The following is an 11309-nucleotide window of genomic DNA, read 5'->3' as shown; positions in this document are numbered from 1 at the left end:
CCTTGGCAATTTGTGCAATTGTGTGCTTAAAGCCCTAAAATGAAAAGGCGACGTATTTTGACAAAGACATGGCTGAGCAAATGTGGTCTGTCATTTTTACAGAACTCCTTTTCACTCACACCCCTGCCATGATCCTGTGTTTACATCTGAGAGGAAGAAGAGAAGAGGAATCCTTGTTTATGCACTGAGCGATTTGCCCCCGACCTCACGCTTCCAGATTGGGAGGTGGTCGTGAGAGGCTGATTGCCCCTCGTTACCCCCTGTACACTACACAACGCACAATCAGGCTGAAAGTCGGGCCGATTGGAGAATTCTTGCACGACTGGAAAATTGGCCCGAAACTCGCACATTGTACACCTGGCTTAACACCGATGCATTGGTGCATACGTGGAGAACATTGAGCAAAGCACATGTCGTTTCAAGAAAATCATGTGACTGATACAGGAGTTGTTTCTAACTGACTGACTCATTAAACTATGTTTAAAAACTCATCTGTCAACATGATGAATCTGCAAAAAATGATGAAATGATTTTAAATCCTGGTCCACAATCATCCTCATTCACAGTTCCCCTAAATTTTCACGTTATGATATATGTTTACATTATTTATTGGCTGCATCTAAAAATATCAAAGATATTTTCAATTTAAATATAAGTATGAAATGATAAAAAATGACCTACAATAACTTAAATTATAGCATTGTACTAGTTCATCAAATCAATTCAGTTTAGTCTGTCAAATAAGCTACATGTAGTGTCTCTAAATGTCCAGCAGGTGCAGTATTCTGTTAGACAGTATCAACGCAGCATCAATACAGATTTGCAATGTGTCGAAATGCTTCGAGCTGCCTCTTTAACCCATCACTACCTAACAGTATTTGAAGAACAATTTTTTCAAGATGACTTATATAATATCGACTTGTGACAAACACCAGATACAGCATTGGGACTTGCTCAACAGCCGATACCACACCATGACGTAACCCTGTAGGTGGCAGTAGTGTTCTTTGACCAACATGGATGTCTCCAGTAAAGCACATTCAAATGAAAATTACTCTTAATTAAAAACACTTATTATATAGAAAAGTATCTAATAAAGTATTTTCAGAAGTTTGAATTGTGAATATGACCGTTCTTTTCCTTCAAATGGTTAAAAAAACTCATATTCTAAGTATTACATGGAGAAGTTGTCCTTCTAATTTTCATCTGGCCAGCAGATGGGACTATAGTTCAACTTATTGCAAAGCTCAGATGTTGCACAATTAGACAAATTTATGCAACTCTAGTGGACCACTGACTTGCTATTCAAATCATATTATGTAAGACTGTATTGTTTACCATCATATAACTTTGGTTAACCCCAGATTTTCTCTTTACAAACAAACTGTAAATCTCTTATTGGGAAATCAAAGCATCTGACCCTTTAGCATGAAATAGATGCCCATGTGTTGTTCTTTTAGAATGATAAATTGCTTTTTTTCCGTCTTTGATAGGCAGAATAATAGTGCGGCAATTCATCTGTAGGGTGGGATTTTTTTTTCCACAGAGCCACACTGGCTCTCAGTGTGTTTGGTATGTCAGCACTGCTTCTAGATTTGATGACTAAGCCTTCAGATGTCTCAGTCTGTTTTTAGGGGATGTAATACACAATGCACCCATGATTTGACCCCAATGTTATTATGGAAACAGTGTCTTTGAGGGTAAGATTACTATAATTTCAGGATGTATCATCAAGGTCCGTATAATCAGTTGTGTTGGATTACAGTCACATCGCTGACACTTGTTTTGATCTATTTCGGGGGGAATGGATATATTTTGTGTGAGATTTTTATATGGAAGAAGTCTAAATGAAACTGATTGCTGTACCGGACTTGGTTGTCTGATGAAGGAGCAATATACACTCACCGGCCACTTTATTAGGTACACCTGTCCAACTGCTCGTTAACACTTAATTTCGAAGCAGCCAATCACATGGCGGCAACTCAGTGCATTTAGTCATGTAGACATGGTCAAGACAATCTCCTGCAGTTCAAACCGAGCATCGGTATGGGGAAGAAAGGTGATTTGAGTGACTTTGAACGTGGCATGATTGTTGGTGCCAGAAGGGCTGGTCTGAGTATTTCAGAAACTGCTGATCTACTGGGATTTTCACGCACAATCATCTCTAGGGTTTACAGAGAATGGTCCGAAAAAGAAAAAACATCCAGTGAGCGGCAGTTCTGTGGGCGGAAATGCCTTGTTGATGCCAGAGGTCAGAGGAGAATAGCCTGACTGGTTAAAGCTGATAGAAGGGCAACAGTGACTCAAATAACCACCCGTTACAACCCAGGTGGGCAGAAGAGCATCTCTGAACGCACAGTATGTCGAACTTAGAGGCAGATGGGCTACAGCAGCAGAAGACCTCACCGGGTGCCACTCCTTTCAGCTAAGAACAGGAAACTGAGGCTACAATTTGCACAAGCTCATCGAAATTGGACAATAAAAGATTGGGAAAACGTTGCCTGGTCTGATGAGTCTCGATTTCTGCTGCGACATTCGGATGGTAGGGTCAGAATTTGGCATCTACAACATGAAAGCATGGATCCATCCTGCCTTGTATCAACGGTTCAGGCTGGTGGTGGTGGTCTGATGGTGTGGGGAATATTTTCTTGGCACTCTTTGGGCCCCTTGGTACCAATTGAGCATTGTTGCAACGCCACAGCCTACCTGAGTATTGTTGCTGACCATGTCCATCCCTTTATGACCACAATGTACCCAACTTCTGATGGCTACTTTCAGCAGGATAATGCGCCATGTCATAAAGCTGGAATCATCTCAGACGGGTTTCTTGAACATGACAATGAGTTTACTGTACTCAAATGGCCTCCGCAGTCACCAGATCTCAATCCAATAGAGCATCTTTGGGATGTGGTGGAACGGGAGATTTGCATCATGGATGTGCAGCCGAAAAATCTGCGGCAACTGTGTGATGCCATCATGTCAATATAGACCAAACTCCCTGAGGAATGCTTCCAGCACCTTGTTGAATCTATGCCACGAAGAATTGAGGCAGTTCTGAAGGCAAAAGGGGGTCCAACCCATTACTCGCATTGGGGTACCTAATAAAGTGGTCGGTGATTGTATTTATGTTGTATTAATCAATCTCTTTATACTTTAATACCACAACAATTATTTTTTCCTTAAATAAAATCTTTTAGACAGACATTAACATGATATAAAATTATATCACCGCTTTACAATTTGTTGTAGTTTCAAAATGTACTTATAGTACGGTACTAAAATGGATAAAACATTTTCCCATCTGTCCTGCTACGCATTCAGGGATTATTAATGTTTACCATGAATCTGATTCTTCTGGAACACCATTGTCAAATTGAACCAGATTGCAACTGAATGAGAAACAAGCCTTTGCTCCAAAATGGACGTCTCTATTAAATCCGCTGCTGCCTGAATGGAAAACACCTTCTGGGGAAAATTCCTGCTCAGATGAAATAAACATATTTTTGGAGTCAAAGGAAAGATTTTAATTTTGAAGCGATTGTACAAATTGTTAGGTATTGAGTTGGGAACACTATGCTATGAAATAGTTTAGCCACCAACAGTACTGATAGGAAAATGCAGGATAGACTTATAAAGGCAGGGGTGTGGGCTGAAGTTAGTCACAGCGATAAAAGGTATGATTGGATAAGTCAGAGCAAGACTTTTATCAACAAACACACTTACGATCAAAGATGGTGGCATGTTTAATATTGTGAATTGCATAGACGAAATGGATGCAACTCTGAAGAATATATTCAATCAGCCAAATTAAAGTTCCTTTGCAAACATTATGATTTAATCATTATTATAATATAATTCAGTCAAACTGTGGTAGCCTACTGATCTTTTGCAGAAAGAATGTAATAAAGCAAAAGAGGGATTCCTTTTTTTTAATATATTTTTTTATCGTTATAATTTTTTTAAAATATATATTTTTGTTTTATGTTTTTTTTATTTTGTATATAAAAAAAAGAAAAAGAGGGATTCCTCCAGCTTGATTTGGACTCAATTAGGTCTTCCACCGGGATTACATTTTCAAAAACTCATTAAAAATGTTTTTGAAAGAAATAAAGCAGTCCAAAATGTAGGTTCTTTTAAAGCCCTCAATATAAAGGATAATAATTTATCTAAGAGTATTATATAGCTTATTTTTTGGCAGAAAATAAATGGTGACACATAAAATAGTATGTCTGTGATATAACTTGTAAATATCAGAGCTGATGTGGATTAGAGAAAATCCAACACATCGAAGTTAGTAAAAATATTTCTTTTTGTATGCATTAATGTAAAAAAAGGCATAAATACGTCCTAAATGAATATGGGCTTTAATATATGCCCAGTATATCTCCTCAGGACTGTACAAGCTCTGTTCCAACAATTAGACAGAATTATGTACTATCAGCAATCTGTTTAAAATATTATTTGATTCTACATTTTATTAGCCTCCAGATTAAAAAGCTTTTACTTCCCTTTGAACTACTTTCCTGTAATGCTTTATTCTAAACACTGGGGTGCACTAAAAGCCTGCCAGTAGGGAGGTTGAATGGATCACATCTTTAAAGCTACTGTGTCCAACAGAAACCAATTTTCCAGATTTGATTCATGTTCTGTTTAAAGCACAGAACGCATCCCACTTACAAATCAACTTTTTTTAATGAATCAGTTCTGATGAATCTCTGTTTCTCCAGATGGAGAAATTCTCCTCATATTTTTTTAGAGCATTAAATCCATATTTACATTATTAAAGGCTTTCTGCTCCAAATGAAACACTTCCCCCTGTCAGAGATGTCTGGCCAAGTACTGTGAGGTCATATTAGATCTGGAGACTCGTTATATCAACAGACTAAAAGAATGTGGGGGGGGTGGGGGTCATTTCCAAACTTGGGCTCCCTCTTTGCGGGGGACATACATCAGCAGGAGGCAGAGCTTTCACAAGAAACCCATATGTTAGTAAAGCAAGAGCTTGGAACTGCCCCCTTGTTAAGTAGCCGATGGTGGAAAGATTCTTCCCACTCGGAAAAAGGCTTTTGCTCCTGAGACATCTGGCTGGTGGAGGCTCCTGTAGTCCCTACAGAGGACAGAGGGGTCCATTTCTCTGTTGGCTTACAGAGTGAGGGGCTTCAAGCAGGCTGATCTCAAATCTGCTCCCTTTAGTTAACAACGGGAGCTTTAATTGGTAAGTAGGCATACTTTTATTTATAATTAAATGGAATTTTATATAGATGTATATATTTTTTCAAAATTTTTTAATAGAATAAAAATAACACCCTTTTATATATTTTGTTCTACCTTTATTGTTTTATATGGATTTACATTTTAAAACCATTATAAAGTTTGTTATTTTGACTGATCACTTTATTTTGTTGATTTAACCAGTGGTGCATCTACAGGGCACATCCACTTAAGATTTTATTTTATTTTATATGAAATGGATCCAGCAGATCCATATCAACCCCATTTTTTCGATGCAGTTTTTTTGCTTGAGCACCAGGCGGGGTGCAGAACCTGCTTATAAAACAGCTGGGCTTGCAATAACCTGAAGAGCACATTTCTACAATACTTTTTAGGAATATAAAGTTATAGGAAAGATGATGAAGTCACTTTAAACTCTTCAGCTGCCGACTCCCTCTGCATCAAATGAAGGATTTTGAGTTATTTGTGCACAGACTTGGTTTTTGGTAAACGTAAATGAGCACATAGACTTTCCCCGGAGGGCATGACTAAGTGAAAACCACAGATTTAGGTGCATGTAGTGATCTGCGTTGTGAAGCAGCAGAGAGATCAAAGGCAGCCAGAAAGCAATCAGTTTGTGTCTTCAGAAACTTGAAACCAGATGAGCTTTTCTTAACAGTTTTTTTTTTTTTTTTAAATCCCACTACAGTGTTAATTATACACCTCAGGGCATGGGTGTGGACTCAAAGCAACAAGGTGTGGCACTTATTGTGTAAAGAAGCCTGTACACAGAGTTTTTTTAGATGATGAGGCATCTTAGATTACTTGTTAATTCTGCCAACTTAAAGAGTTATCCTGTCCCAACCCTGGGATGCCCCTGTAGCAGGGTGAGCTGAGTAAGCTGGTGGCTCAAACATACCTTCTGTCCTGACAGATTGATTGATGCGCTGCTGATCCTTCAGGGTGAAACATGAAGATAAGGCTGTCGCTGGCCTTGGCTGCTGCCTTCCTCGCAGCCCTGCTGCCCTCTATAGATGCTCAAGGTAAATTAAGCCACCCGGTCTTTCTCTTCTTCTGACATAACCTGTCCTGCTCTTTATCTCTCCTTCTCCTCTTCCCTTTATATCTCCACCAGTTTTAGATATTTATGTATTTTCAGGTTTTTTTCAGTAAATGATGAAAGTGATAAATGAACTGTATGACCCCTGATGAACTAAATAAAGCTACTGTTGAATGTGCTTTCATTATGTGAATGAGTCCATGTTGACTTTTTTCCCTCTTACCCTTTAATTTAAAAAGGATTTAGTCTGACTGATCTAAAATGACTTTGTATTTAAGGAGCAATTAAAATTGGATAAACAAACTATTCAGAGAAATTTTCAGATTACCGAATCAAAGCCTATTTCACGTGTAATTTAGCAGGAAAGTGACTAGAACAAAAATTATTTAACGAATAATGTGTGTTCCTTTTTTAGCAATGTGATGCAACATCTTTTTTTCCCCAATGAAAAACAGGAAAGCAGCCAACATCCTTGCAATTAAACTCTTATGTCCTCATTAAAACATGTTACAGGATAGGATGTTGCGTATATGTAAAAGTTTCCCTACTGTGGTTTTAGAACGCCTGCAGCAGTAACTTGTAAAACAATCAGTTAGATCCAGTCATTTCCAGTGCAACTAAAAGTTTACGATATGGATAGATTACTGTTTTACGTTATAAATGTTTATAAAAGGAAATTATTTCATCCCCAGCTTCAATTTACAGCTCACACATCACTTTACCAGAAATTGAATTCTCCATTATGTAAAAATAAAAGGATAATACATGATAGATGACTGACAGTATGAAGTAGCAGGAATAGTTCTGACATAAAATGACTTATTAATGTCTTATGCAACCACTCCATTCAGAGCTAATAGCAAAGATGATTACAGGGTGTGGAAACTTTCTGAAATTTTCCTTCTGTGAGCTCTTCTCCCTGGTGAGAGGAGTCTGCCCTCACATATCTTCATAAGTGGAATGGAAAGATGAAATCTGAGAGCAACAAGTTACTCCTCAGACAGCACAAAGACAAAGAGGCTTTCTGAGGTTTTCTTTTTTTTTTTTTTGCGGGCATTAGTAGAAATGCTGAGTTGCGAGACATATGGAAAGTTAATATGCGCCAGTGTTTAATGTCAGCACATGTTGCGGAATTACTTTGGCATTTTTCCTGCTATTTGGGGATGGCTTTCTTCTCTCGGTCTCCTCTCCTGGCGGTCGTTCTGGTCAGGACCGCTGACTGGCTGACAGGATGGAGACTGAGGTACCACAACAGTAGCCAGAATCTGGCCCCTGGGAACCATGGTGTCTTTTTATTGAGAGCTAACGGAGCCATCATCCATCTATCAATAGCAAAACCACAGGATCTAAATAACGGACCAGAGTGTGTCATTCTATACCAATCCATCTTTGTTCCTTGAGTAAATAGTCTAACCAGTCTCACTCAAACCACTTCAACATAATAAAACAACTGAACAATCCATTGAGTTCCAACACCAGACCTTCCTACACTCATACATGTCCAGTACTTTATTCTATGCCTCCATTCGATGAAGAAAAAAAGGGGAACGCGATCTTCAGGGCTCCTTGAGTTGAAATGCCAGGTTGGTGAACCTCCAATCCAGATTTTTAAGTATTTGGCGGGCTCCTGTTTGTCATCTGCCTGTGCACTCAGTGTGTCCCAAGCTATGGCCCTTTCCTCATAGTGGATTTTAAAATGATATTCTTGCCTCCTGTGTGGAGCAGCTCTTTGCTGATGGTTTAATGTCTACTGCATGCTCTTATACTAACTTCATCCACATGATTATACAATACGAGCTCCTTTAACGCAGACAGACGTCTAAAGGAAAACTTGTGTGTGCATTTAATCAGTTTTGACATTAAATGTACTATGTAGTCATGGCAGGATGTAGCAGGGTGGGGGTCAATGGGCTACAGCCAGTTTTGCGGCTCCACCCCCACAAGCTTCTTTATGCATGCCAATTACAACAGATTTATGGTTTAGCAGAGAAAGTGTTCATAAATCCTCATTCTCATCATTAAAACAATTAGCTAAGTCATATTTTACCGAGACTAAAATTTGACCAGACTAATCTATTCTTCTAGTTTTTCATTAAATCAGTTTTGATGTTAAATGCACTCTGTAATCAGGCTGAGTTTTTGCATCATATGTGGGCCCCTCTTACACAAGCTATTTTATACGTGCAAAGTACAGTAGATACAATTTTATATACAGTAGAGATCCTTGTAGTTGTACTTTCCAAAAGAAGGTCAAAAAAGAAGATGACCATTTTTAGAAATGCTGTCATCCCTATAAAAAAAGGACCAAAAAGTTATAGTATGTATGCAAGGTTTGCATGTCTCGAATTATGTAGGAAGTGACAAAGACCTTGTCCGATTTGTAGCTTTTAAAGATGCATGTTACTTGTAAGGAATAGTTTGTATATTAACATGTAGCCTGACTTAACTTCAGGTGATACAGAAAACAGTTGGAAAACTAACACTTGGAACACTTTTGATACGAACAAATACTTTTTTATGCATGCAAATAACTCCTACTTGCCTGTCCTTTTATTTTGAAATCAGAATATCATTTTAAAATACGTTTGTCATCTCTGTCTGTGGTTCCAACTTGCACATGGATACCTACCTATTCACCAGTCAGTCAAAGTTGTTCATTTAAACAACTTTCTCATGTACATGATGCATGATGCTGTGACTGAATCATCTTAATGTAAAGACTTGCGCCGTCATGAAACACTTTAGAAGTTTTTTTTGTTGTTCTGTTTGTTGTATTTTTTTGCACACTTTTTCTTTGTTATTAAACCTTTTTTTTTTTTTGAACAAAGTTGTTTTCTAGTGCATTAAGCCAGAGAAAAAAGTACACAAGAGTCTCCAGCGACGAATTGTGTATTCTTTTTTACAGGTTTACAATGGATGGGTGCCACTCACTAGTGCAAAGTGTTTTAACCAAATAAACTATAAACCACTTCCTGTCTCTGAAATATGTTTATATACAACGTATATATAACATATGGTGCTCAGTTCTGACCATCAGTAACTATATGGCAATCTTTATTCCATTGTATAATCAGTAACTGATGTTTTCTTTTTGTAATACTGAGCTCAACTTGATCATAAAAGCAGTGTAGAATGCGGTCGGGGCATGCAATGTGATGACTGCACTTAGCATGTGTTGTATGGTTCACAGTGTTTGCACTTTTGTGCACTTGAAATGTGTTTGCCAGTGCTTGAGTTGCTTGAGCAACTCAAACAGGTGCCATTTTGTTCCAAAATGGCTTCTCACTTCAAATGTCGTCACATGTTCTCAATCTGTCACTCTCACCAATGGATGTCAGCTCTTTGTGCCTGCCCCCAACAATGAACGAGCGAGCTTCACTTGTGAAGTGTTTGTTGTTGGAATTCCTGTGAATGCCTGAATAAAATGCCTTGTGTTTATTTTGACCATAAATTCACATTTATACATAGCCTTCATTTTGGAATGGAATTTAATCGTGTTTGATCCTCTGTTTGCAGTGGAACCGCCCTCAGATTTGAAATTTAAAATACTAAATGAGAACACAGTGGAAATGTCATGGGTAAGACCCTCTGCAACAATAGAGGGCTTCAGAATACAAATTGTATCAGATGCAGGTAAGAATAAAACGGTTTATGTCAAGTTAATTTAAGCTTACAGCGTACTAAAACTGAAAAGTTTATTATTATTTTTCCTCCAGACGAACCGGCAAGATATTTAAACCTTAATGCAGATGTCTCTTCAACATCTATCACCAATTTGACGCCTGATTTAGACTATACGGTGTCAATAAGTTCCTACAATGGTTACGAGGAGAGCATCCCCATCTATGGACAGCTGACAAGTATGTATGATAATTTTTTGCAAAGAGAATAATTTAAACAGTTCTTTAACTTCAAGAAGATTTTGGGGAATCTAATGTCTGTTACACCCAGAGTACTTCATTTCCAGCATTTTTTTTTTCATTCATTTAGATGTTTTTGACATGTTCTGGCAAGCATTGTCACAGAGAAGACTGCAGACTTTACAGTTTTATAGCAGTCATTGACACCCTCCACATAAAGCAGTTCATAAAGTACTGATTCAAACTATGTTAATGAAAAGGTCTGGCAAAAGTCAATATTTTCTTATACTGAAGAGGTAATTGAGACACTTTGCCAATGGAACAAGACAATTGACCTTTAAAATAAGAAAATAACTATTGCATTGTCTTAATGCAAGTGCATAGTATCTATTTATCTTATTTTAGGAGTATAAAAACTCATTCCATTGGCAATCATCTTATTAACCTACTCAAATGAAGGATAAATACACTTGATTTAAGAAAATTGTTTTTGCAGTGTGTACATTCGTACTTATCCTATCTAGTTTCCACAGTATTATGACAAAGCTTGCAAAATACAAGTCTTTGTTTATATCAAGAGACTTTAGATACTTAAAATGTATTTGGCTTTTAAAAAGATAAAAATGGAGTTAAAAGGCCTTTTTCTCTGTAGCTTCCGTGAGCATGGAAATATGGAAAAAGTGAAAGGACTCTGTTTCCATTTAGCCACAGGGGACATTGGAAAGTCACATCTGTTTATTGTGTAGAGTTGTTCACTTTGCATAGTTTATGAATGTGGTTCTTAATCCTGCGGACTCAGTTTTACAATGTGTTGATTTTCTTGCCTGTTCTCTTTTGTGAGAACTTACACAATGGATCTGGAGTTTTACTGCTGCTACTCACCAAGTTTCCCTCTGTTTCAGTTCAGTCAAGTAACACCAGTGGACGAGGCAGGAAGCCACATTTGGATGCAATCAGTGAGTATGTTTACTGTGGTGGAGACCAAAACCTGAATAAGGCCAGTGCTCCCATGCAGTCTCTGAAAAATGTTTTTGCTCTTTTTTTTATTTAATCATAAAATGGATTGCTAAACAGACAAACTTTTGATACTCACAGGACGAGCAAACATACAATCCAACAATATATAATTTAATTATTAATAATTATAATTTAAAAAACTTTTTATGGTTTAAAAGCAT

General features: G+C 37.7%; 1 protein-coding gene across 2 annotated transcripts in view; it reads left to right on the top strand.

Annotated features, from left to right (window-relative positions):
• Window positions 1-5023: 5023 nt before the first annotated feature.
• Window positions 5024-11309, top strand: part of col12a1a (collagen, type XII, alpha 1a) — an 82205-nt gene continuing 75919 nt past the window's right edge. For both annotated transcript variants that reach the window (XM_038271621.1, XM_038271619.1), the window contains exons 1-5: window positions 5024-5215; window positions 6146-6254; window positions 9788-9904; window positions 9988-10131; window positions 11034-11087. In XM_038271621.1, coding sequence (XP_038127549.1) covers window positions 6182-6254; window positions 9788-9904; window positions 9988-10131; window positions 11034-11087 — 388 coding nt within the window. In that variant the 5' untranslated portion in view covers window positions 5024-5215; window positions 6146-6181. The remainder of the gene's footprint in view (window positions 5216-6145; window positions 6255-9787; window positions 9905-9987; window positions 10132-11033; window positions 11088-11309) is intronic.

This window comes from Cyprinodon tularosa, unplaced genomic scaffold (genome assembly GCF_016077235.1).
Source record: "Cyprinodon tularosa strain WSP-4 unplaced genomic scaffold, ASM1607723v1 ctg80, whole genome shotgun sequence".
In the NCBI taxonomy this organism is placed as follows: domain Eukaryota; kingdom Metazoa; phylum Chordata; class Actinopteri; order Cyprinodontiformes; family Cyprinodontidae; genus Cyprinodon; species Cyprinodon tularosa.
Note: the sequence above shows the minus strand (reverse complement) of the source record. Positions and strands in the feature narration are given on the sequence as shown.